A 27959-nucleotide genomic window follows, 5' to 3' on the forward strand; every position below is an offset into this window, starting at 1 on the left:
TACATTGTGTTTGCAAATGTTTCTGTCTTGTAAGTGGAAATGAACCAACTTGAGAGATGACAAGGTAGCTTTGTCTGACTGTCAGCCTTCCCGTCAGATCAAAGGTTTTTTAAAGGTATTGCTGTTACATTTTGTATAATATTGTATTCCTGGTTTGTGGTTCTTTAAACTAAGGGAGGGGGTTGATTGTTGGATTCTGAATTGCACATTATTTTTTTTGCTCTAAAGGTTATAGGATTTAGAGTTGGAAGGGACATTAGAGACCTTTTTGTTTAATCCTGTCTTTTATATATAAGAAGCAGAGGCCCAGAGAGAAAAAAAGATTTCCCAAAATCACACCAGTCATAAGCAGCAGATTTGAACCTGGCTCCTCTGATTCCACATTGAGGGCTCTTAGATTTATTATGAAACTTGTACTCTTTGCTGAAGCTGGATCTTTGAGGAAATGAGCAAGAGTTTCACAGCAGTGTGTGGCTCCTGATGCCAAATGACCTTTTATGGCCCTTCCAACTCCAAGATTCTGTGATGTTTAGATAAGGGGGGTGGCTTGCTATAGATGGGGAAAGTTAGTTCTCCATCTGGAAAGTTTGTTGCATTGGATATCTAGTGATTTCAAGGGCAGAAAGATCACACTGGTCTTCATTCTCGGATTGGTCTGACTGAGAAAGAACACACTCTGCCTTTACTTTGGTATCACAAACATTGATTATTGTGAAAATAAGGTCTTCACATAGGGTACCAGAAGAGAGAGTCGTTCTATCTCGTGGTTCATTCCTCATCTATAACAATGCTTCACAATAACAGTGATGGATTTAATGTTGGTGTAGCACTTAGAATGGGGAAAGATGATCAAAACCTACCCTACAAAATAGGAATTTCCCTTTTCCTTTTTAGCCCAAGTGGGAAGAAGTTCCGAAGCAAACCTCAGCTAGCCCGTTACCTGGGGAGCTCCATGGACCTGAGCACTTTTGACTTTCGAACAGGGAAAATGCTCATGAGTAAGATGAACAAGAATCGGCAGAGGATGCGCTATGACTGTTCTAACCAAGCCAAAGTAAGGACCCCTTCCCTCACAAGCTCTTGGCCCTCTTTGGGGAGCCATAGCCCCCACTCTCTGGAGTTGCCTTTCCTGGTAATCTTTGTAGATCTGACTCTTGGCATTTCTGTACCTAAGAGTTTTCAAGACCTTGCTCATGTCGAGCCTTTTTAGTTCCTGATCCTAGAAGCAATGAGTGGAAACTACAGGCTCCTGCTTGATATAGCCTTCTCCGTGAATGCAGTGGGTTAGCCTCAGAAGGTGGGGAGCACCTTACTTGTAGAGGTATTCAAGCAGAGGCCAAATGACCCTTTTTCTAGATACTGAAGAGATTTTTGTTCAGGTATGAATGGGTTGGACTGAATGCCTTGAGAAGTCCCTATTCAACTCTGAGATTCTGAAAAGTTGTCTGAAAACATAAGTAATTTGGGTTGAATATCTTCGTGCACAAGCCCTTGAATCAGGGCTGGCAAACATAACTAGTCATGTGATTGTGGGCAAGTCGCTATTTGAAGCCTCAGGGTTCTCATCTGTAAAATAGAGATAATCCCAGGACCTGTCTCTCGGGTCTGTTCTGAAGATAGTGCTTCGTGAACTCTCTAATGCAGTGTGAAACCAAGCTATTCTAATGCAAAGAGCCAAGTCATCGTACTTAGTCCAGGTCTTTTTAGTTTATAACCTCACATTTGGCACTTCATGGTTTACAAAGTGTGCATTTGCATTCATTATCTCATTTATCTTCCCAATAACTACTGAGAATAGATGGGACCAATACTATTATGCTTAATTGAATAAAGAAACTGAGACCCACAGAGCTGGAGTGGCAGGCCTGACTGCTCGTGGAAAGGGGGCTGGACTATCTCAAGCTTACTAGAAAGCAGGCCTCAGACACCTACCAGCTTTGCAACCCTGGGCAAGTCACTCATTCTCTGTCTGCCTCAGTTTTCTCATCGGTAAAATGGGGATAATAATGCCTCTCAAGGTTGTTAGGATAAAATGAGATGGTTTTAAAGTGGTTTGCGGGGGCAGCTAGGTGGCGCAGTGGATAGAGCACCGGCCCTGAAGTCAGGAGCACCTGAGTGCAAATCCGGCCTCAGACACATAACACTTACTAGCTGTGTGACCCTGGGCAAGTCACTTAACCCCATTGCCTAGCAAAAATAAAATAAAATAAAGTGCTTTGCAAACCTTAAAGCACTATATAAGTGCTAGCTGTTGTTATCATCATCATCATTATTGTTCTTAACAAATGCCAAAAGAACAAAAAAGAGAATTTGACACAAAGTGGGGAAAATCTCCTCCCATGCCTTGTTATCCTGTGCCATGTCTGCCCCATGTATTTTTGTAAAGCTGCCAGAGATGATCCACTTAGTACACTAGATTCCTTCGTCTAGTGCTCTGAATATTTCTTGGTGTGCCCATATGTTAATTCTAACTACATAACTGACAGACCATTTCTCTAAATTTGGAGGCCTACCCGTAGATTCCTACTCTTTAAGAACCTAAATTTAGAGCTTGGACGGAACCACAGAGGTAACTTGATCTAACACCCTCATTCTAGAGAGGAGGACACTGAGGCCCAGCCCGGAGCTGCTAAGAGACTGGCCCCGAATTCACCAAGTAATACATGGCAGAGAGAGGAGTTGAGCCTAGTTGTTTGTCCATCTGTGCTGCTTGCCTGAAGTAACTCAGTGGCCTGCCCATGCAACTCCGTGGCATTGTGTCCCTTCCTTGCCTGACGTTTTTCAGTCATTTGTGCAAGATCTGTTCTTAAGCCACTTTATTTTTCCTGGGCAGTTGGTCAGGGCAGTCTCTTTGAATGCCTGTAGATCTCATATCCAAGGATCTCTATGAGCCACACTTTCCATATACTTTAATGGACTCAGTGCCTGAAAGTGTCTATTCTTTTTGCTATTTCCCATAAGACCATCTATGTTTTTAAGAAAATTATATGACATTTTATAGAATAGTAACAGGTAATAAGCAAATAAAATTTTTAAAACTCAGTTGCATTTGTAAGAGGACTCAGTGAAAAAAGGCTTGTGAGTTTATGTAAGGGGAAAAGTAATGAATATTGTTTTGGGAGTACTGGATTCTGGGTCCTGGTCTGTCAGTTATGTAGTTAGAGTTAACAGACGGGCACACCAAGAAACACACTGGTGCCCATGAAATACTCAGAGCACTAGACGAAGGAATCTAGTGTATTAAGTGGATCATCTCTGGCAGCTTTCCAAAAATACATGGGGCAAACATGGCACAGGGTAACAAGTCATGGGAGGAGAATATCCCACTTTGTGTCAAATTCTCTTTTTTTGTTCTTTCGGCATTTGTTAAGAACCATGATGATGATGATGATGGGTCCTCCCACATTTACCAGCTGTGGGATCTTAGGCAAGTCACTATTGGAGACTCTCAGTTCTCTCAGCTCTCATATAGGGCTAAATTCTCTTTAACCCTGCTTTCCTTGAAGGGTTCTTGGGAAGAGAGTGCCTCACAAGCTTCAAAGTGCTGAGTAAAGGTTGTTTCATGTAGTGTCATCCAAAATAGTTCATTTAGACAGTTGGTTCCTAGACAGTAATCACTCTTACTCGTTTAGTCCCAAATGTCAATCAGATGTCTAAGAAAGTGGCCACATGTTTGAAAACCATATCTATCCCCAGTCTCCATCTATAGGGTCAGCTTTGTTGACGGCCATAGCCTCTTCTCCTTATCTTGCCACTTCTTTTGGGTAGTTTCATCAGGATAATATCCTGTCATCCCAGTCTCAAAGTGACCCTCTCCTGAGCTGGTAGAAGGTCAAGTCATTAGCTTTCCTAAAACGTGAGACAGATTCCTTTCTTCCACTCAGAGGTCTGTTGCATGTAGGTAGGGCCTTTTTGCTTTATCTTCCTAAATTCATTTTCATCAGAGAGAAATCTTAAAGCAAATCTTGCTATTTTGGTTGGAAGCACTAATTTAATACTTGAAGCAATCATGATTCCATGGGCATTGGTCCTCTCACTGAAACAAATTTCGTAAAACTTTTCTGACCAAAAAACCTCATCATCCCGTGGCCCACATTCTGGTGACTAGTCTCTCCAGATTTGGCGAGGTTGATCCTAGAATTGCTGATGTACAGTCTGCCACCAGGTCGGTGCTCCAAATCTTTATGTTCTGTTAAAGCCAGAGCTAGCACTCCCTGGCACGTGTATGGCTTTCAAGGATCCATGGCCTGTTCTCCCAGTCACCCACTGGAAGGTCACTTCAGTGGGTCTGTGCCCACATCATTGTGAGTCTGTATTCTCTTCGTGAGGTTGGCCTCCATGACTGCCCCAAGAACCATGCTTCTCACCTTGGGTCATTCATTGCTTCCCATGCTTTGCATAGAGCCTCCTGGAGATTCTTCTCAGCGTGTTGGAGGTCTTCTTCTGGTTCTTTTACTGCTTCTTGATGGAAAGTGGCTGTTCCTCAGTTATCTGTCATTCTTGCTCTATGACTGACCCACCTTTTTTTTTTAGTTTTACATATCCTTAATGATTTAAGTTTATCCCACTTCTGTGCATAAGCTACCATGAGTAATAGGACACTGTAGCCCATTTACACCTGCAACCTGACTTCCCATTGCTCTTCGGCTCACCTGTAATTCCCTTGAGATTGGGGTTGTTCATCATTTGCAACTACATAGCATGTCTGGAAGAATATTGGTGTTGTGAGGTGGGCTTTTACAACAAAAAGCGTTTTGGGATCCTTGAAAATGTGCAGTTTCATCCAAGTACCTATCATAACACAGGCAAAGTACTTCAAAATTCTTGATCTATTTTGTTTTTCCTGTGTGGGTAGTTAGGGTGATACCCTGAGTAACTATGAATGCCATTGAGAACACCTTGGAGTGTCCCAGGACCCAGTGCAGTAAGCATAAAATGATCTACCAGAAGGACCCTCCTGGAGAGCCTCTTCATCAATAAGAAATCTGTTTGGGCTAGGTGTGGGTTAGGTGTCCTTCTTCCATGACACTAGCAGACACTGACCATATTTGTCCCTCTGCCTCTGGCCTTACCTGATGTTGATGATCCATCAGCTGTCGAGCAGTGTTCTCACTAGTTCATCACCCATCAGTCAGCAAGCATTCTGTAAGTACTTACAATGTGCCAAGAACTGTGTTGTGGGCAGAGAAAAGCAAAAACACAGTCCTGGTCTCCAAGAACTCACAATCTAATGGGGGAGACAATATGGAAATAACTATGTCTGTACAAGAGATGTATATGTAGATAAAGAAGGCATACTCAGGGGGAGAGGGAGGGCATGGGAAAGGCCTCTTGCAGAAGGTAGGATTTGAACTGAGTCTTTTTTTTAAAATTAATTTATTTTGATTAATCAACAATCACTTCCATATGCTTTTGAGTTTAAAATTTTTCTCCTCCTTCCTCCCCCCACCCTCCCCAAGACTGCACACAATCCGTTATAGGCTATACATTTACATTCCTATTAAACATATTTTCACATTAGTGGTGTTGTAAGTAAAAATTAAAACCAATAGGAGGAACCATCAGAAAGAGGAAACAAAACTCAACAGAAGAGAAAAAAAATAGCAATTCAACTTCCATAGTTCTTTCTTTGGATGTGGATAGCATTTTCTGTCACAAAGTCTCTGGAGATGTCTTAGATCCTTGCATTGCTGGGAAGGGCTAAGTTTATCAATATTAGTCATCGCATAACATTGTGTACAACGTTCTCTTGGTTCTGCTCACTTCACTCAGCATCAGACCATACAAGTCTTTCCAGGTTTTTCTGAAGTCAGCCTGCTCATCATTTCTTATAGCACAATAGTATTCCATTACATTCATATACTACAACTTGCTCGGCCGTTCCCCAATTGATGGGCATCCTCTCAATTTCCAATTCTTTGCCACCACTAAAAGAGCTGCTATGAATATTTTTGTACATGTAGGTCCTTTTCCCATTTGTATGATCTCTTTGGGATATAGCCCTAGAAATGGCTATTGCTGGGTCAAAGGGTATGCACATTTTTATAGCTCTTGGGCATAGTTCCAAATTTTAACTGAGTCTTAAAGGAAACTAAGGAAACTTGTTATAGGGGAGAAGGGAGATCCTGCTGGGCATAGGAGAAAGCCAGGACTGAGGCATGGAAGTGGGGAGAGAAGGATTGTGGGAAGAACAGCCAGGAGGCCAATGTAGCTCGGTCAGTAAAGTCGAAGGGGCCTGGAAAGGTAGAGAGGATCCCAGTGCCAAATAATATTTGATCCTGGAAGTAATAAGGAGTTACTTGGACATGATTGAATCAGGGATATGATATGATCAGACCTGAGTTTTAGGGAAATGACTTTGGAGGTTGAGTTAGAGGATGATTTGGAATAGGAATAGCCTTCAGTCAGAGAGATCAGTTCGAAGGGTATTGCAAAGCTAATGGGAACTGGATGAGGGATGACTGGTGAATAAAGAGAAAAGGTACTTTACAGATACATTGTGAAGGTAAAAAATGGCCAAATTTGACAATGAATCTGTGGGTAGAGTTAGTCTGAGTGAGGAATGAAGAATGACACTGATTGGAAGCCCTTGTTAACTGGAAGGATTGGTGGTTCCCTTGGCAATAATACGAACATTGGAAAGAAGGGACAGTTTGGGAAGAGAATGAGTTCTCTCCTAGGGACAGGGCAGAGTGTCCAGGAGTAGGGGACCACTGATATTAAAGGTGGTAGAGAAGTCAGGAAATAGGAAGATTGAGAAAAGACCATTAGATTTGGCAAGTAAGGGAGCATCCCTACCTGAGCAGTTTCTCAGTTGAGTTGATGAGGCTGGAAGCCAGACTGCAGAGAGTTTAGAAGAGAGTGAGAGAGAGGAAGTGGAGGCCCCCATGGTAGATGACTTTCTCAAGGAGTTTAGCCAAGGACGATAGCAAGCAAGGCTCACTAATAGGATCCAGGGAGCGGGGTTTAAGGATGGGGGGGGACGGGACAGGAGTGTATTTGTAGCACAGGAGCCATGGTCATGGAATCTCTTATGAATTAAACGTAATAACTTACCTTTTAAAGCATCCTAAGGTTTGCAAAGCTTTATATTCATTATCTCCTTGCCTCTGTGTAACAGAGGCTAAGTACCATGCAGGTTTCATCCCTGGTATTTTTTTTTTTGATGAGGAAACAGAACAAGAGAGGTACAGTGACTTGCTCTTGGCCTACAGCTAATAGGTGACAGGGCCCATTGCACCGGGCTGCCTTGAGTTATGATCCCCATGTGATTTGTCATGAGATTTTGTGTGACCTTGACATAGGTACAGGAGACATCATTTTTTGATGTGTGAACAAAACTACTGGGAAATGAATCTTATGTGCTAAACATTTTGGGGGTGTAAGAAAAGTGTGACTTTGCACAAGGAGCTTACAGTCTAGCTGAGGTAAAACATCCATCACAGCATTAGTTATAATGGCCTTGTAGTCATTACGGATAGGATGGAATGCTGGATTGTGCAGTACATGTGGTTAGATAGTAGGATTGTACATAAGGTGATAATCATGTGGTAAACAAACACAAAGGGAGAGACCATCATGGGTTGTTGTGTTCAGGCAAGAGTTGATGCAGTAGCTAGCAGAATGCTAGATGCTAATAGTGGTTAGAGTACTAACATGGGAGGAGGCCAAAAGACCTCATTTTGAATCTTGCCTCTAACACTTAGTAATGGTATGATCATGGGCAAGTCAACTTCATCACTGTGGGCCTGGGTTTTCTCACCTGTAAAATGGGGGTAATACCACTTGTGGGCGCACTTAACCTGAAGAGTACATTTTATAAATGCATAATTTCCTATTTAGTGTTTTGAGGAAGAACACTGGATAACACTGACATTTCCTCCCACCTAATTCCTAGTCAGATTGCAGAGCACACCTGTGATCTGTGGAATGTAGCTTGGGAGATAATGTAGCAGGAGCAGCACTGGATTTGAGCTAGGAGACTTTGGATCCTCATCCTGGCTTTGCAGCTTCCTGACTTGATGAGCAGAGACCTTATCTTTGAGCTTCTGCTTTTTCTTCTGTAAAAGGACTTGAACTAGTTGATCTCTAAGCTTCATTACTGCTCTGCAGCTAGGTGGCACCCTAGTTCATAGAGCACTGAGCCTGGAGTCATGAAGACCTGAGCTCAAATCTGGCCTCAGATACTTCCAAGCTATGCGACCCCTGGCAAATCACTGAACCCTGTTTGCCTCAGTTTTCTCATCTGTAAAATGAACTGGAGAAAGAAATGGCCAACCACCCTAGTATTTCTGCCAAGAAAACCCTAAATGGGGTCATGAAGAGTCAGATACAACAGAAAAACAACCAAACAAAAAAGTTTCATTACTACTCTTAATCTTGTGAAACACTATAGCAGGCTTTTGTCTGATTTGCTTTGCCCACATTACCCCTGGCCAGTAATCTTTTAGGGAGATCTGCCTGGCAGTGGGGTGCCAGATGGATTGAAGGGGAAAGATTAGAGGAGGAGCTGCAGAGGGATAAAAGCAGAAGTCCAGGGGTGAAGATTCTCTCTGAATCTCTGTGATAGCTTCTCTGCTTCCTTTCTGAAGTTCTGCTGTGTCTGTGCTCTTTTATCTTGGGTCAAGGATTTACAACTGGAAGGGACCTTAGAGATCGTCTTGTCCAATCCCTTCATTTTACAGATGGGAAATATATGCATGTTGGAAAGTTGGGGGGAGGAAAGAGTGGTTACCATTTACTTGGACGGCAATGATCTGAGAATTAGCAAGTGATTTGCAAAGCAGTTTAAGACCCTTGCATTAAAAAAAAAATCTAAGAGCAGTTAGGTGGTGCAGTGGATAGAGCACCAGCCCTGGAGTCAGGAGGACCTGAGTTCAAATGTGGCCTCAGACACTTGACACTTACTAGCTGTGTGACTCTGGGCAAGTCACTTAACCCCTATTGTCCAGTCCATCCCATCCACCCCCCCAAAAAAAAGTCTAAAATTTAAGTATCAAGTCATTTTTTTTCAAACTTGGGTACATTATTGTATTTTTGTTTTATATACTCTGCCTTGCCTGTCAGCGGGGTTAAAAGGCTGCCAGGCAGCTGATCCCACTCCTGGATAGTTTTGGTATGAACAGGTGCTGCCTCAGCACGGTATTAACTTCTGTGCTTCCTGGAGGCGTTCTTTATCCCTACCCCACGGATGCTTTTGGCATAGCCCCCACTTTCTAATATCTGTATGTCAGAACTGGAGGTTGTAGGGCACCTTTGCTGTCAATTTAATATGTCTATATACTACAAGTTATTTTTGATATACTCAAATATAGTATATTTGAATTTTTTCTTCTCCTTTAAAGATTAATTTGACAGATCCCTGTCAGATAAATGCAGATGGGGAGGTAGGGGCTTTGGGGAGCATTTTGTAACCTTTTCTTCCTTCTAATACCAGCAATATTTGGCATTTATGTTGTGCTGTACATATATAATCAGTTACTATTTTGATGCTTTGCGATTTACAAAAAAGTTTCAATACATTGCCATGTTTGAGCCTCACAGTAACATAGCCCTCTGAGAAATTAGGTATAGGACAGGTATTACTTACATTTTACAGGTGAGGAAATTGAGCCAGGATTCAAAATATAATATCTTGAGTGACTCCTCATCCAGTGTTCATTCATCCAGCTGGCTCAGTGTACTACCAAGTTCATATTTTCTCTTCATTAATAACCACCACTTATATACAGAGAACCTCAGTGCTTTTTTTGGTCTCTTATTCCTACCACCCCAATAGTGTAGAGTATCCTTTATTTAGGAAGGATTATAGAGGATATGCATTTTGGTGGTATTTGTCATTCTTTTTAAACAGCAATGGCTCTTTCCTCTGACCATTTCTTTTACTGACCTTTATATAATTTGTTATGGCATTGAAGGCCTACCTCAATCTGGTCCCTAGATCTCACTCTTCCTCTATATAAGCGCTCTCTCTCGCGTTCTCTTTCTCTTGTTTTTTGGTGAGGCAGTCGGAATTAAGTGACTTGCTAGGGTCACACAACTAGTAAGTGTCAAGTGTCTGGGGCCAGATTTGAACTTAGGTCCTCCTGACTGCAAGGCCGGAGCTCTATGTAAGCTCTTTCTAGCAAGACAGATTCATTGGCTATGTCTTGAGCACACTTGGCCCTTACTTAACTCTGGGAATTTGCTTACTCACACTGTTCAACTTACCTGAAATAGATTCTTCCCTTCTTCTTTTTACTGATAAAGTCTTACCCAAATCCTCCTGCTTTTATATGACTTCCATCCTGAAGTGATCTCCCTTCTCTGTTTAACACAATTCATTTGTATCTCCACCATGCCAGTTGCTTAAGTTCCAAAAAAATTCTTGTATTGGCTTGATTGTAGGAGTAAAAACCACCTTATTCAGTGGGTCCCCAAGCAGAAGGATCCAATTAGGGCCATTCAGTTCATTCCTAGGTCTGGTGATGAACAGTGTTTGTCAGAAGAGCAGCCATATGAGTTTGGTTGGGCTTTTCATAGGCTGACAGCCATGTGGTGACTGTTTTAACCTTGGCAACTGTCAAAGATAATATTCTTAGTCCTCAAAGGGTTGTGTGGTCTGTGTTAGGAGAGGAGGGAATACCCATATTGAGGACCTGTGAGCCATAGAAAATATGTTAGACATAGTCCGTACCCCAGAGTAGTTTACTCTCTACTGAGGATGATATTTCTGTACCTGAAACAATTATGCATTGATAAAAGATGAGCTACCCATCTTTCAGTAGGACAGAAGAGTGCTGTTGGGAAGAAGAAAAGTTACTGAATTGAGAATCAGAAGACCACAGTTCTAATCCTGGCTCTGCTATTAATGCTGTGGCACCTCTCTGAGCTTCAATTTCATCTGTTAAGTGAGGGCTTCAGACTAAGTCATCCATGAAGCCACGCCTAGCTCCAATGTTCTGTGAAACATAGGATCTCAGATTTAGAGCAACCTCTTCACCTATAAGGAAATTGAAGGCCCAGAGAGGTGACCTTTGTCCAGGGTCACATAGACAACCTTGGTGCACCCAGGATTCAAACCCAGCTTCTCTTTGAGTCCAAAGTCAGTGTTTCATACAGTAGAGGAGGGGGCGAATGATCACCTCTTCAAACCATTTAACATCAGTGAAGTGGGATACATCCAGGAAACAGACAGTCGAGGATAGGAGGGTCGCTTTAATCCGTGGGGATACAAAGACAAATGAAATCTCCTTGCCCTCAAGGAGCTTGTCTCCTAGGAACTGCTAGGAATGTTTAATTAATGGAAAGAAGACATGGGTGTGGGGGTCATCGGCAAGAATATGAAGGGATGCCAAATGGAAGGAGGTTTTGGGGGGAAGTCCTGTGGCCACAGAAGGGCAACGGAGAAACAATGGTAAAAGCTATAGAAAAGCAGATTTCTACTCAGTGCGAGATAAACTCCCTAGAGAGTCCCAGAGCAGGATGGTGCTAGTGAGCTCCCCCTTACAAGAAGTCTTCAAGCAGAGATCAGACTAGCACTCGTTGGGAATGAGTGTTTTGGACATTCATTTCCTGTGCAAATAATTGATTGGAACAGCTGCTTTTGAGGTTCCTTCCAATTCTTAAGAACCTGAATACTAGAAGTATCAAATGCTAGAGCTCCTGCAGCACTTGTCAGGGCAGAGGAACCTTAAAAATGTAATTGGGAAATATTTAATCAGATAAATAAAAATACAGTAGAACATAGATGATGTTAGTATGTGGTTTTCCAGACCTTTTTGGGGGGGAGGGCAATTGGAGTTAAGTGACTTGCCCAGGGTCACACAGCTAGTAAGTGTCAAGTGTTTGGTCTGAGGCCAGATTTGAACTCAGGTCCTCCTGACTCCAGGGCCGGTGCTCTATCCACTGTGCCACCTAGCTGCCCCTTAATGTGTAGTTTTCTGAGTCATGATGTGTCTCGCTTCCCTCTACCTCCGGTTTCTTTTTGAGTTTTCCACCCCTGGCCTGCTCGTAACCACTGTAGAGCTGTTATTTATAAGAATTCCAGGCAGAGGATATGTCCAGATTTCTCTCCCTATCCTATACAAATGTTACAAGTCACAAGGCAGAGCGTCTGTGTTTGGCACAGTCTGGGTTACTTATCGAGCTTGGGCCACAGACTGCTGAGGAGCCATATTAAAATAGAAACTCTTGTCTTTGCTGGGGTGGCTGGATCTGTTGGGATTTAGGTTTCTCCACCCAGCTGGCCTTTATTTTTTTCACCTACATTTGTTAAATCAGTTCTAAAACAAACCCTGAGTATGTGCTTACTTTTCCCAAGTGTCCTAAGGCATGTTGGTCCATGCGCCATATGCTTAGCTTAGACACGTCAGGTCTCTTTATTGTTTCTCTCCTTCCCCTCCTGGGAAATTAAGTGATTGGGCTAGAGCAGTGGTATCAGACTCAGAAACAGGGTGACAGGATCCCCATGGGCACATTGTGACTTAGAAGACCACATGTTAACATTACCTATGTTCTTTTGTATTTTTATTTTGTTAAATATTTTCCAATTACATTTTAATCTGGTTTGGGTGAACCTAGGGAATGTTGAGGACCACAGCATAAAGCCCAAGGGCTGCCTATTACCCGCCTCTGGGTTAGGGGATCTCTAAAATGACCCAGCTCTGGCATTCTATATTTAGCCTATTTGAGATTAAGTGGAATCAAGGTGGAGGCCAGCAGTGTCATTCTATAAAGATTGAACTGTCTTCTGTGAAGAAAACACTTTGTAAATAAAGTATTATACAAATATGAGTTGTTAGGAGTATGGTCTAACTTGCTTGTTGTTGTAGGGAAAACCAGATTTAAATACAGCACTCCCTGTCCGGCAGACGGCATCCATCTTCAAACAGCCTGTTACCAAGATTACTAACCATCCCAGCAATAAAGTAAAGAGCGATCCACAGAAGGCTGTGGACCAGCCTCGACAGGTGAGACTCACAGACTTGGGTATTGCATTTGTTCTACTCTGAGTAAGGCTCAGTCGTCAAATGGTATGCTTTTCCCTTGGAATTTTACATTCCCATCAGGAGAGAGCCAGGCATGTCGGATTGGAAAGGATGAAACAAACCTGTGTGCTAATCCTGGCTCTGCCACTCACTTGTCAAGGGACCATCTTTGCTTCTGGGGCCTCAGTTTCCCTGTCTGGAGTGGTCATATTATGGCCATGTTACAGATGAGGAGTTTCCCCACTGCACTAGCTAGCATAAGGTTAGCTGTCTGGTTGCTGGTACTCTCAGTTCATAAATCCTAGTGTTTCCCCTGCCGTGTCTTTTGTGCTGCACCTGAGGGAGCTGCTTCCAGCATCTCGGATGCCAGCCTAGTTCACTTTGAATGTGGCTACATTGCATTGCCCTGGGACTTGAATTCCTACCTAGACCATTTGTTGGGAGCTCTCAGAGCTGCAGTTCTCTCTGACAATTTTAGGTCTATGTTCTTTGTGACCTCAGTAGGCTTAGTACATCAGTATGGCAACGTTGCCAGCCTAGGGAACACGAAATCAGGTCGATTCACAGCTTGGGTCTTCCTTATGTAACATGATGCATAGCTCCCATCAGGCTGCTTCATGACTGCTTTTCCATTATCCTGAATGTAGGACGGTCTTAAGGATCAAAACTAATTGTGAGTTTTTTATGGGACATAGAATTTTAGGGCTAAACAGGGACGTTAAAGATCAACTGATCCAACCCCTTCTTTGCAGATGGAAAAACTAAGGGGAAGTGACCTGCCTACATTTACAGATCAATGACTGGGGACAAATCTGATCATAGAACCCAAGTCTCCTGATTCTCAATCTAGTGTTCTTTCCACTTGACCACACAGTCAAGGTAAACCTTAGGGATATTGTGGGGTCCGTTGCAGGCCACTGCATTAAAGTGAATATCACAATAAAGTGAGTCACACAAATTTTTTTGTTTCCCAGTGCATATAAAAGTTAGGTTTACTTTACTTTAAAGTTTACCGTAGTCTGCTAAGTAGTTTGCAGTATTATGTCTAAAAAAACAATGTACAGACCTTAATTTAAAAATACTTTGTTGCTTAAAAAAAAAGCTTAAGCATCATCTGAGTCTTTAACAAATTGTACTTTAAAAAAAAAAGACAGAAATGAAGTTTACCACATTGACTGACTCTTCCTTTCACTTGAACACTTAGAGGCCATTGTGGGGTTATTAATTGGCCTAATTTCAAAATTGTTGTGTTTCATAGAATAGGGAGGCCCAAGGAGAGGGAAGAAGACAGGAGTGGCCATTCCATGGAGCTGTCAGAACACACATGCCATTTATCCGTCAAGTTTACTGTCTTATATGGGCAGTTTGTGGCGCCCCAAAACAATTACAGTAGTTACATCAAAGATCACTGTTCCCAGATCACCATGACAGAGATAATAATGAAAAAGTTTGAAATGTTGTGAGGATTCCCAAACATGCCCCAGAGACATGACAGCAGCGCGTGCTATTGGAAAAATGGCACTGGGAGACTGGCTTGCCCAGACCTTCAGTTTGTGAAAACCTCTGTCCGCAGAGCTCAGTCAATCAAAGTGCAGGTCTGCCTGTACTGACTGTTGAGAATATTGGAAATAGAATTGCTTCATTTTGAACTAATAAAATGCAGAACTGGAAAGGGAATGATAATAAAGGAAGAGTATTCTTATAGACAAGTAGGTTGTGTGGCCATTATAGTACATATGAGATTCTATCCTTAGACAGGAAGAGAGTACAGTTGGACATTGAAGCTACTATATTAACATTCTACATACAGAAAAAAGACGTATTAACGAAATTGAATGTGTACCAGCTAAATATAAGAGGATTTGTTTTAGTAAACTTCTATGAAGCTACTATTTTACAGAGAAAAATAGGGGGTGTGGAAGAGCTGCAGACAGGTACGGGAAAGAGGTCAGTGTGAACAGGACAGCCGTTAGGATGGTTTACAGTTAACTGATGTCTTCTCTTCCTCTCCTTGCTGTTTCCTCAAAAAGTTTAAGCCTTATCTCCCCAGGTGCCTAAGGGTAACTCCTTGGCAGCTGCTATTTCAAATGAGCTGCCTAATGTAACATTATCTTCTCTCCCCCCCCCCCATATCCTTAGGCAGCCTGTCCTCTTAACAACCCAGGCTAGCTGCCTGAATTCTATTTGATTTGGGGCTTTTTGTATCATCAGGGTCTCCCTTGAGTTGCCTTTTTTAAAAACTGTGTAAATAAACATAAATGTTTTCTTTGATAGCTTTTTTGGGAGAAGAAACTAAGTGGATTGAATGCCTTTGACATTGCAGAAGAGCTTGTGAAAACAATGGATCTTCCTAAAGGTTTACAAGGTAATTAGTAACTGTTTTTGACTGCATGTTGAACTTGTAAATTTTAAGAACATCTTTTCGCTATTTTGTGAGCCTTCACATTACACTTCTCCTGGATTGACTGTTAGGCATGGAGAAAGCTTTACTATGGAGAGTGCATAGAGCACAGAAGGTCAGAGCTGGGAGGGCATTTAAAACAGTATCAGAACCAGGAGGTCCTTTGAAAGAGCATCTTCCAGGTGAAGAAATGGAGGCTCAGGGAGCACTTTGCCTAAAACTGCCCAGGTAGATAGTGGCAGAAACAACCTTAGAACCTGGATCTTCTGACCCCCGTGGTGCCCCACTGCTATTCTTTGTTTATACCTGTGGGTTGATTTTTAGCTCTGAATTGAGTTTTGGATAATGGCTGATAAAAGACACCAGCAAGGATGTTTAAGAAGCTAGTCTGACTTTTAATTTAGCAAATTTAACTTCATCTCTCCTTAGAAAGGTTGTGGTTCAAAGAGAGAATCTTTGCATATATGAAAGAATATAGAAAGGGTTTCTTTGTGTAAAGAACTTCTTGGTGTGGAATTTGGTAACTCCTTAAAACATGTGGAATGTGGGAGGATTAAAACTGTTATAGTTTAATTTTGTATCCTACCTTAAATGTAAGCCATCACTCCATTGCTGTGGAAACAGGCAGTTCCTTTTCTCACCATGGCTGAAGGGCTATACAAAACTTTTTACTTTATTTGGTCTGGTAACATTTGAAGTAGATAGGAAGACTGCTCGCCCCACAGGACATTACCCCCACCAACTTTGTTTCTCAGTAACATTGTTAACGCATCGTAACCAAAGCCTTCTGTAAAAGCATTGCTGGGACAGCCAGCCCAAGATGGCAGCTTAGAGTCTCTTCAGCAGTGATCTTAGCTGGGCCTTCAGCCTTAGAAGCAGTCATTCATTCTCCTTAGCATCAACTTATGAACTCATTCAACTACTGGCTAGACTTCCCCCTCCCCCAGATAAAGCTGTTTCTCTGATCCTGTTCTTAGAGAACCAGTTAATATCTGGGAAGTTATAGTATCTCTGTGACTGAAATTTAATATTTAGTTGTATTGCCTTTAAAAAAAAAAGCCAAACTCCAGCAGCAGTATGAAGTTTGACCATCTGGTGGTGGTGAAGGGGGTTGAAGGAACTTAGTATTTTGCTTTTTTTTTTTTTTAATACTATGTGATGACGTTTATGGAGCAAGTTGATTCATCAGCTTTTTTTTCTTTCTGGTAAATTGTGTCCTGCAGGGGTTGGCCCAGGTTGCACTGATGAAACCCTCCTCTCTGCCATTGCCAGTGCTCTGCACACGAGCACAATGCCCATCACTGGGCAGCTCTCAGCAGCTGTCGAGAAGAACCCTGGGGTGTGGCTTAATACCTCGCAACCACTCTGCAAAGCCTTCATGGTGACTGATGAAGATATCAGGTAATGGAAAATGTATTAGAAATTACTTTGGGCAGTCAAATGCTCTATGGAGACATGTAACACAAATGCTACTGCTCACCTGCAGTGGGTATAAATCCGGTCCATCATTCTGCATTTTGAATCTCATACACAAGATTCAGGCTCTTAATTTCACAAATGAGAAAACTGAGGCTTGAAAAATATTAAGTCAATTTGGCTACCCCATTCACCTCCCCCCCCCAAAAAAAAATTGTAGCAGCAAGTAGAGAGAGAAGCTAGGCCCAGATTCTCAAGAGATGGGAGTTACGACTTCCTATGTGGTTGGCGGTATTGAATAACCTAATGGATGAAGCATTGCGTATCCAGGCCCCAAGATTTGTCTGTTCAGGTACCGCCTGGGATGGTACAAACTTTCACCGTCGGTGTTGCCTTCTTGTCTAATAGAACAGTAAACCACATGAAGGCTGGACCGTGTCACCGTATCTCAGCTCAACATTGTGTTTTCCCCAACCACGTGAGAAGTGGAGCCTGGGACTTTGGCCTTAGAACTCCTCCTTCCATGAATCAGTGTTTCCACCTTTATGACACCAAAGTGTTTCTAGACTCAGTAGCCCAACAGAGTTGGAGCGTATAGAAGAGACTGTTAAGACAGTCTGTGCTCTGGCGAGAGGTACCTCCTCCTCCCGTTTTGGCAAGGGTAGGAGAGAAGGGAGGCTTTGCAAGCTGTCTTGTTCCTCAGGTTCTTGGTGCTGATTTAAGACAAACCTGAAATTGAACCAGCCCCCAGTTTGGTAAAATGTAATGGGCCACTTGGGCAGTTGGTCCCGTACTGGGACTGGACAGGGTGTGCTGGCGCCTCTTACTGCAGAGGAGCTTTTAATGTGGAGAGTCACTGGGGGTCAATTAGAATACTGGGCTTAGAAGACCTGTATCTTAACTGTCTCTCATTGTGTGGGCTTGGGCAAGGTGCTATACCTTCAGAATCAAACGATGCCCGTGCTGCCTACCTGTTAACATAATGAAGTGATGCTGTTGGGGGATGTGGGGGGCACGCAGGCTGGGGTGGGTGGTGGGGGTATAATGGTGAGAGGCCTGGATTCTGAGTTGGGAGACTTGGGTCCACGCTCTGATAATAACTTATTTGTATGATAAATTAGGCTACTCATTCAACCTTTCTGGGCCTTCACTTCCTTTACGAAGTGTAGGGACTGGACTAAATGATCTCCTCCAGCTCTAAAATTGTATATTCTGACATTGCATGATATCAACTTCCCTGGTTTAGTATTGTTAGAGTAGTGTTTTCCAAACTGTATCCTGTAGAACCCTGGCATTCCATGAAATGTAAATAATGTTAGTAAAAAAAATATGAAATTGTATCTCTCAAATATATAATATGTACAGTAATTTTTACTTTATGACTAAAGCTTAATTTTGTCCATCTTGCTCTAAAAATTTCTCCCTTTATCCTTGGGAATATTATAAAATGGCACTCTTCCCTCAGCCCCAAGGACTAAATACTGTAAATGAATAAAGTCTTAGATTTGGAAGGACCTCAGAAATCCTGTGGTACAACCCATACCTTGTGCCCAACTCCCTGTAACAACCTCCTTGGCAAGTGGCTGCCTCGCCTCTACTTAAACCTCTAGTCAGTGGATCTCATTATAACAAGCCCTCCAATGTTTGAGGACATTCTGCACCCTCCACCCCAGTCAAGTCTGTTCTTTTGTAGGATGAACAGCCAGTCTTTTTTTTTTTTAAAGGCAGTTGGGATTAAGTGACTTGCCCAGGGTCACACAGCTAGTAAGTGTTAAGTGTTTGGTCTGAGGCCAGATTTGAACTCAGGTCCTCCTGACTTCAGGGCCTGTGCTGTATCTGCTGCACCACCTAGCTGCCCCAACAACCAGTTTTCATGAGACCTGGGTCAGGTTTTGTTACCTTCATGGTTGTCCTCCCTCTGAACTTTTTCTAGTTTGTCAGTGGCCCTCCTAAATGTGTGATGCCCTTATTGTAACAATAGCACTCCAAGAAATAACATGCCAATTTAATTTGCAAGATTCTTTTACTTGAGGTCATAGGGCCACCTCTTAAAGGTGAGAGGGGCAGCTTTTGCCGAGGTGTGTGTAGAGCTAGCTGTAGCCAGAAGAAGCCACTTGGGAGGATTCCTTTCCTCGTCCTGAGAGTGTGGGCAGCGGTAGCTCTTGCAGTGGTACTTGGACCCCTCGCTTGACAGGGCCATGGGTGCTCCAGTTGGGTGCTGAATACCACATTCAGTGGCAAGAACTTGGGTTCCTAATGATGATGAAAATAGCTTCCTAGTAAAAGTCATTAAGTACACATAAAATCATGATTTAAAAACGTCAGCTCTGAAGTATGACTTCAGAGACTTAAGTGAGTGTTTAAACAACTTGGCTGTCCCGGACCAAGTATTTGCACAGTTTGGCTGCAGAGCCGATCGACTACTAGAGGTAACTGACTGTGATCTTTGTTCTGAGTCAGGAAACAGGAAGAACTTGTACAGCAGGTGAGAAAAAGGCTGGAGGAGGCCCTGATGGCCGACATGCTTGCTCACGTGGAGGAGATTGCCAGGGATGGGGATGCCCCTGGAGAGAAGGGGGCTGCAGAAGAGGAGGAGGAAGAGGAGGAGGAGGAAGAGGAGCAGGACCAAGACCACGAGATGGAGACTGTATAGTCCAGGTGAGACCAGCACCTCTGGGGGCTGCACGTGGAGGTTTCCCACATCCTTGTTTAAGTATGGAAGAATGGGGGTGCTGGAATAAGTGTACATATAAGGAGGCAGAGGGATCTAATGTTTGTGATTTGTTTTATCAGAAACTTAATCTCTTGAGTCCAAGAGATGAATGGACCTATGTTTTTGGGTGTCTCTGTAATGTATTAACTGCATATCTTTCAAGGTTTACAAAGCATGTTACTTACAACAGCCCTGCAAGATAGGTAGTCCGTGTGTTTTCCCTATTTTACATTTGAAGCAGCTGAGGCTCAGACCTGGCACAAACCCTGGTCTCCTGTGTCCTTCTCTCCCCAGGCTAGACCTCTCTCTGCCAGAGTGTACTGCCTGGCAGTAGCTATGCTATGCCTGTGCTATGCCCCTTCCCCTTTGCTTTCCTTGTATGGATGATTTCTGTAGATATCTCTGTAGTATAACATTTATGACCATAAGGTTTTTAAAAAAGTGATAAATAGAAGAAAACTAAACTGAGGTGGGTATTTAGCACTGAGAAAAGCAATTAGTAAATATGGTTAGAGAAATGTGATGGAGTGGGAAAAGTTTGGGACTTGAAGTCAGGACAGACTTAGACTTCAATGTCCATTCTGTGTTGTGAAACTCAACTGAGATGGTGTGTGTGTGTAAGAAGTGCTTCGTCAGACTTAAAGCCCTGTGGGAGTATTTATTATAAAAGTGGAGAAAATGAGAGCTCTTCACCATTTTTGTTGCAGAGCAGTTTTCATATTCCAGCCAGTATGATTTAAAGACCATTCATACAATAAGAATCCCTATTAAGAATAATTTGTTTATTGGAGAGGTGAGTCTCAGCACAGGTGCTTGTCAGCTAATTGTCAGCTGATGGAACCTAGTTGAACATTTTCCAAGTGGAGGATCAAAATTTCAGGGCTGGAAAGGACCTTACAGGGCATGTAGTCCTGACCCCCTCCCCAGTCCACAATAAATGGTCATCCGATTTAAAAACTTCCAGTAATGGGGTCCCCTTCTGAAACAGTCCGTTTTACTGGACAGTTCCTAACTGTTAGAAGGTTCTTGTATTAAACTAAAATGTGTCTCCCTCTTACCTCCTTGTTCTGCCTTCCATAGGACCAAACAAAATTAGTCTTTTCCCTTTTCCCCATAACAACTGTTGACACATTTGGAGCTAGCCGTGATAGGTGTGCCCCCTAACTCTTCTTTTTCCAGGCTCAGTGTTCGCAGTTGCTTCATCGAGTCCTTTCACAGTATGGTTGTGAGTCCCTCCCCCATCCTGGTCACCTTCACTTGGCATGAGACTCTAGCTGGCCAGTGTTCTTCCCCAGATGTTGCCCCCTGAATCAGACAGAATCTTCCAGAGAAAGAATGAGTAGGATTGAGCTCAGTGATAGAGTTTAATCAGAGTGGAACTGCAAGTAAAACAAAATTTAATGAAGGTGTTTTCTGTTGTATTTTTCTTTTTCAGGAAGATCCAGCCAAGATTGACATGTAAAGCAGCAGCAGGGCCAGCACAACCATTCCCAAAGCCAGGCGTGTCCAAGGACTAAACTGCATCTACCATACTTAGGAACAAGCTCCCTTGACCACTAGAGGAAAGAGTTGGGCATCAGAGAGTAACTGTTTACTCTTGTGAAAGACACATCCCCTCTTTTCCCTTCCCACATCAAAGGTGGGGAGGAGCTACACGGGTTTGTACTAGACACACAATCTCCCCTTCTTATTTAGGGGTCACTGGTTCAGTATGGTCAGTTTTCCCAGGCCTTTGGTACCTTTAACTTTTTGACCTAGGCCCAGCATTTTCTCTCTCCTTCTGGGTCTTTTTTAAAGTGAGAGAGGTTCTTCACTGCTTGGCTTCTCCCCAGTAAGCTGCTTGATAATCCCCAACTCTTAAGAGCCCGTTTTCATCTTTCGGATTGTTGTTCCATATGTGAATTCAGGTCATTGAATGTCATGCCCAGAGTGATCTCGGGGAAGGACAAGGGAGTCAAGTAAGGGTGTGACACTCTTCCAACCTGCTTTTCCCAAACCCAGTGTCAGAATTCCTGTATGAAATGTTTAGAACTGAAGCTAGTATAAACTGGGAAGATCTGCAGGAATCAGATTCGCTTGTCCTGCTAAATTTCTTCAAACTTACTCTACTTCTGTATTGTCCTTACTTTATTCTGCATTGTGGAAATAAGCCACCAACAAAGACATGCTCCCAGAGTAGTCTGTTCCCGAGGTCCTCAGCATCCCGTAGGTGGGGTAGCAGAAGAGAGAAGTGGTCTATGAAATGTTCGGTGTGATTGCTGCAGTGAGGTTGGGGAATGCTTCCAAGCAAAACAGAAGATCCAGCAGTAAGAAGAGAGAGACTCGGTTCTGGTGCCAGGACTTCCTCCCCTGCAGGAGAGCAGATGTGGAAGGCATCGCCTTTAGTTTGTTTGCAGGACTACACAGTACATGAAGCTGTGATAGTCTCACCCTCATTTTAAAAAAAGTTCACCTTTCTTTAATAAATTGATAATATCAACTGAATAGAATCCTTTTTTGAACATTTTAACCTTTTGTATTTGCTGTGCATTGAAGTGAACTTTGGCCTTTGTTGAAGAGAAATGAAATGTAGTCAAACTGCCTTAATGGAGTTCTGAATCCTCAGTTGGATATGGGAATCTGGAACTCTTACCCCATCTCTATGCAGCTGCTTGAGATCCAGATGCAGAAGTAATCATAGGCACAGATTCTCCCTCTCCTCCTTCTTCTAGCATGAGTTGCTTAGGGGTATGGGGAATGACAGCCCAGACATCTTCTGGCACACGCTTCTCACCTGTAGGCTCTGCCATGATCTTGTGGGCAGTTTAGAGGAGACTATTAATTAGAATTACAGAGCTGGAGAACTAAAAGACCTCCTTATTAAGAAAGTGACAAAACAGATGTTTGGTGACGTGAAATGAGAGGTGAGCGAGTGACTTGTCTGAGGTCACACAGCTGGTTAGTACTGAGGTGGGAAAGCTGCCTCAGGCATAATGGGCTGCTGTATCATACCCCTTAAGGGCTGTGTCATGTGTTTCCATCTAACAACTTAAGATTTTTTTTTGAAAGACATTTTCCCTGTTTAGCACTTGAGAAAGCCTTAGGCATTTCCAGAAAGATATTACAGCTCTGGTGTCTAAGAACGCTAATATTCAACTGCCTAAAGAAAGGTTATGCTGTTTCAATCCCCTGCCCATCACCTCTCAGTTCTGTGCCTCAGTGCCTTGTGAAGAAGGGCACATTAACTACAGTGGCCGCTACTGTGGGTGGGGATAAAGATGTTCTTCCACAAGCCAAGCGATTTCTTTTTCTGCTGGGACTTTACTGGCAAGAGAGAAGACTTGGAGAACGTCTGTCTTCTCTGTAGTCAGATGACACCCGCTACAAGATGCAAGTTCTCCCTTCCTTTTGGAAGTTTAAATTGAAACCAGCATTCTTCTGTCTTGGCAACATGAATACTCTTCTGTAGACTGCCTCGTTGCCCTACATCCCTTTCCAGTTTCTGACACAAAAACTCAAATGGGGAGATCCACTCTGGAGGACAATCTGATGTGGCAGCCCCCAGAGGGTGAAGTCTAAGAAGGCGCCGGAAGGACAGGAGCAACGAGCCCTTTCCTTGCCTGGCCTCCTCCAGCTAGACATGGACAAGCGTGGAACTCTCCTGGGCTGGCATTTTCAGGATTTTTACTGAATGTGTAGATGCCTGAGACAACTCCCTACCGAGGTCTACATTCTGGGTACAATAAATTGTAGATTGGACTGGACTGGACTGAGGGAGTTGTCGGCAATTAGAGGGTAGTGTCAATCCAGATTTGAATCTGCCTTTTTTTTTGATATTCTTCCTTGTCTTATCTCTAGTTATAATCTTTTTTTTTTTTTGGCTAGTACAAGGAAAAAAAAGCCCAAGATGAATCTACTACGTCACTATAAAGCATAGTGTATGAAATGCCCGGGATTCCTAGCTATGTGCTCGTTTATGCCGATTTGCCAAAAAGTAGACATTGGGATGAGGGTATCGTGTCCTCATGATGTTGATGTTCGTGCTTCTCCCTGTGCGTTCTGAACCCTTCCTCCATTTGTTTATAACTGGTTGCTATCACTGGTCAGATCCAGCATTTTTAAACTGCATGACCAGTGTGGCTTGGTGATGAGGTGTTCACCACCCAGCGTCTAACATGCCCGTCCTACTGGGCTTATGAAACTCATGTGTATTGAGGAAAGAGAGGAGAATTCCCTCCCCAATCCCAAACTCATGAAAACTACATCTAGGGATCATACATTGCTCTTTGTTGTTGGAGGGTTTTCTAATGTTCCTTCCCCCTCCACATAAGTTGCAATCAGTGAATTCACAGGAAAGACAAATTTTAATCCCTTGTTTCCCCACCTGCCCTCCTCAGACTTGGTAACTGTGGAATAGAGGAGTTGACTTTAAGCATCTTGGGGGGTGGGGGATAAAGGGAGGTTTATCATTTATTTTTATCAAAGCACAAATGCCAAGCAGATCCACCTGCTGCCTGAACCTCTGGGGGTGGGATGATCATTGGGCCAGTTTGCCTTGTAAATGCTTTTTATGTCATTAGAGTGATAACTTTCACGGGTGTCAAACTCATGGACTGTACAGGAAAGTTACTATTGGGCTTTTGATTAAACATTAATCCTTTTGGCCTAGAAGTCCCCAGCTTTTCACAGGCTTCCTTCCTGAGACATGAGTCCATTGAAAGGAAGAGCTGGTAGTGACTTGTGCCTCTAGACTGTCCATATGCCATAGCCAGTGTTTGGGGCTTTGTATTTTTACATGGGAATTGCCTCTCAGTTCCTTCTCTGACCCATCTACTGACCTTTCCAGCTGTTTGGGGGCCATTGCAGCACTGAACATGCCTTCAAGTTTTTGCAGGGGGAAGCTCTGAGATTGCCATTTTGCTCCACCTCATACCTACTATTATTAGTCAAATTGACAACAGTGTTATGGGCCTTGAAAGCTGTGTGGCTGGGGCAGCTAGGGGATGGTGAGAAGACATGGAAGCTGAAAGCCACTCGCTGAGCAGTCCCGGGGTGCTTCAGTGACCCCAGGGTCCCCATGTGGGTGTGAAGTCAGCTTTCCATCCCCTTGTTGGGAATTTGGAGAGCTTGGTGCTGATGTACTTATAAAGAGGATGATTGTAAGCATTTTTTCCCTTTAATGTGTGTTTTTGTATCTATAAACATTTGAATAAATTACCCTGGTATGGGAAGGTGAATTGTTGGGGCCTGTTCAATATTCACAAAGATGAGAGATGCTTTGGAGTGTTTGGGCTCCAAATTTCATTTGTGGCAGAATTTATATTTGCACTCTTGTCTGAGTGGTCTTTTAAAGTCAAAATGTCATGAGTTAGAAAAGACTGGGGATGTCAGCAAAGGCCAGAACCATACTTAGAACACGGAGTATTCAAGCCAAAGAAGAGACCTTGGAGGAGATAAACAGTTTAGTCACGGAATCCCAGGATTCGGAGTAGAAAAGGTCCTCAGAGATCATCTAATCCAACCTCACTTTTACTTTATTTTTGGTGAGGCAATCAGGATTAAGTGACTTGCCCAGCATCACACAGCTAGTAAATGTCAAGTGTCTGAGGCCAGATTTGAACTCAGGTCCTTGACTCCAAGGCTGGAGCTCCATCCACTGTCGTTAAATTGTTTCTAACCCCTCACTATGGCAACCATTTCAAGAATTATTCTGACCAAAGGAGCAATGGGGTGGTCAGTAAGGGTGGAGGTCCTCTAGATACTTATCCTAACAGTATAGCTGCCCATCTCGCTTTTATTTTTAAAAATAAGTTTTGTTCACACTGGTTACTAGAAAGCTCACCCCCGCCACCCCCTTGTAAGAAAATAAGCAAATCCACCCAATACAGTGTTGGTAATTGAGGCGTGTGCCCTACTATGCTCTCTCCACCGCTGCCAGTACTGACCAGGATAAGAAGTTATCTAGAGTCAAGGCAAAGGCAACTACGTGTCATTTCTAATAGAAATTAAATTTGGATTGGTTCCAGTTTCAACATATGCTGGTTCAGCAAGTCTAGTAAGTTTTTTGGTTCATCTCCTGGGGCAGGAATAGAGAAATATCAGAAGCTGGTTCTTTGCCTCTGAAAAAGGACCTCCACCCTTACTGACCACCCCGTTGCTCCTTTGGTCAGAATAGTTCTTGAAATGGTTGCCATAGTGAGGGGTTAGAAACAGTTTAACAACAAAAAGGGACTAGCTAAAATAGGAAGAAAAGGTCGGAAAATATGGCAAAACCCCGTATTTGTAAGGAATAACCCTGGAAATGGAAAAGGTCCTAGTCTGGTTTTGTAAACAATGTCCTTGGGAAATGACCATCTGCAAGGTCTACAAGACCCGAATCTCCAAATAAATGCCTTGGGCATTGCAAACGACCAAAGAGACCTTAGGCCAGGACTGTTGATTGCTGAGCCTGAAAAATGAACACACCTAATCTGCTACCCTTGCCACCGTTACAAAACGGGATGTTTTGCCTGGAAAAGAGCATATTCTCTAGTATTAATGGGTGGAAGCATTTTCTACTTTGTATAAGAAAGGGCTATAACAATTACAGCCTTCCAAAAGTAGAAGGGAATGTCTTTTGGTGGGATATTCAAAGGGAGGTAGGATGTTACTGAAGGGACACATAGATTGAATAGGGGCTAAACCTAATGACTGCTTATGCCGCTTCTGAGATTCTGTGATTTTTTAAAAAGGATGAACAGGAACAAAATGCATGAGCCCATGTGTCTGTAGCTAATCACTTCCACATTCCACATTCGCATATTCTTCACTCTCAGGGAAAAATTTTAAGTGCTAACATAAAGTTCCCTTCTGGTATACTTAGACAACACAGGTACAGAATGGGGCCATTGAATGTTTCATAGGATCTTCACATTAGAGTTGGTAACTTAGAGATCTGAAGACTTTTCTCACTCACACCCTGAGGCCAGTAGTGAAATCATTTCTGTAAAATGTGGATGATAGAGCAGATAGTAAGCCAGCCTCAGTCATACTATAGATAGGAGACTGTTCAGTGCCCTGTGGAACTCCCTAGTTTGGGCACTGAGACCCATGACCAGCATGTCTTTGAGAAAGGATACCTGTTCAAAAGAATTAAGATGAGGATGAACATGTAGGTTATGATAGAGTCAATTCCCAGCCATCTCCTCATCTTCATTTCTTCTCCATCTACAAACCTTGGATTCCAACCCTAGGTCCCACTTCTCTGATTGGTAAGCTCTTGCTTTATCTCTCTGAGAATTGAGTCTCCATGCCTTGTATCCCTTCCCTTCATTTTCACTCTCCTTTATGCCTTGTCTTCCCTGATTAGAATGTAAGTTCCTGCAGGGAAGGAATTGTCTTATATTTTTGTCTCCAGTGCTTAGCCCCAAACTTGGCACATAGTAAGAACATAATAAATGATGTATCTTATATGATGTCTGTTGGACCAGGAGCCAGAGCCCAATAAATGATTTGTCTATTCTGTGAGAAAACCTAGAAACTAGAAGTGTGGCAGACAGTATTTGGGTGAAGGTTAATGAGGACACTAACGGAAATGACACTGTCATCGGTGTATAACAGACCATTTGGACAGAAAGAGGAAATCATTGAGTTCAGGAAACAGTTGTTAAGCCAGATAAAAAGACAGGATACAGTAGTGATGAGGAACTTCAATAACCCTGACATCGATCAGTCCCTGCCTTCAAAGAGTTGACATTCTATCAGAGAAATAACATGCATACATTTTAAATAGCTACTAAATATATACAGAGGAAGTTCAGGGGAGATGCAGACAGTGGCAGCTGGGGAGATCACAAACGGCCCCATGTAGGAAGCAGCTCTTGAGCAGATCATGGAAGGGTGCAGGAGTGCGTTGCAGGCATGGGGAACTGACTGCCTGTAAAAAGGCATGGAGGTGGAAAATGGAATGTTGAGTGTGTCATGCCAAACAGGCATTTCTGTTTTGTCCTAGGGGTCATAGGTCACCTCTAAGCCCTGGGTTTTATTGTGTAAGTGGGTGATAGGGTCAGACCTATGCTTTAGGAAAATCACTTTGATAGCTGTGTGGAGAATGGATTGGAGCAAGGACTGATCATAGGCAGGGAGAATAATTAGCAAACTATTGCAGTGCGGTGGTGGTTGTGAGTGGAGAGGAAACGTGTCCCTACAAATCTTGTGGAAAATGAAACAATAAGATTAGGAAACTAATGTATTGAGGTTGGTAGTGCCCTCAGTGGTAAGGACGTTCAGAAGGGTGGTTTTGCAGGGGAAAACAATAAATCGTGATTTTGATGTGTTAAAGTTTGTCTGCAGTACATGCAATTTACAATGTCCAATAAGCAGTTGATGATGTAGAACTGGATCCCAGGAGAGAGACAGACTGGAGAAGAAAGGAGAAGAGAGATACAGAGAGAGATACACACAGAGAGAATCATCTACATGGAGCATAATTAAACCCATCAGA

At 43.0% G+C, this 27959-nt stretch overlaps 1 protein-coding gene across 5 annotated transcripts in view; it reads left to right on the forward strand.

Annotated features, from left to right (window-relative positions):
* MBD3 (methyl-CpG binding domain protein 3) overlaps nucleotides 1–24714 on the forward strand; it is a 30191-nt gene extending 5477 nt beyond the window's left edge. For all 5 annotated transcript variants that reach the window (XM_021008945.2, XM_021008947.2, XM_021008944.2 and 2 more), the window contains exons 2-7: nucleotides 895–1054; nucleotides 12813–12950; nucleotides 15243–15333; nucleotides 16593–16770; nucleotides 19246–19443; nucleotides 20934–24714. In XM_021008945.2, coding sequence (XP_020864604.1) covers nucleotides 895–1054; nucleotides 12813–12950; nucleotides 15243–15333; nucleotides 16593–16770; nucleotides 19246–19438 — 760 coding nt within the window. In that variant the 3' untranslated portion in view covers nucleotides 19439–19443; nucleotides 20934–24714. The remainder of the gene's footprint in view (nucleotides 1–894; nucleotides 1055–12812; nucleotides 12951–15242; nucleotides 15334–16592; nucleotides 16771–19245; nucleotides 19444–20933) is intronic.
* The last annotated feature ends 3245 nt before the right edge of the window (nucleotides 24715–27959 follow it).

Source organism: Phascolarctos cinereus, unplaced genomic scaffold, assembly GCF_003287225.1.
Source record: "Phascolarctos cinereus isolate Bilbo 61053 unplaced genomic scaffold, phaCin_HiC Scaffold_4;HRSCAF=312, whole genome shotgun sequence".
Taxonomy (NCBI): domain Eukaryota; kingdom Metazoa; phylum Chordata; class Mammalia; order Diprotodontia; family Phascolarctidae; genus Phascolarctos; species Phascolarctos cinereus.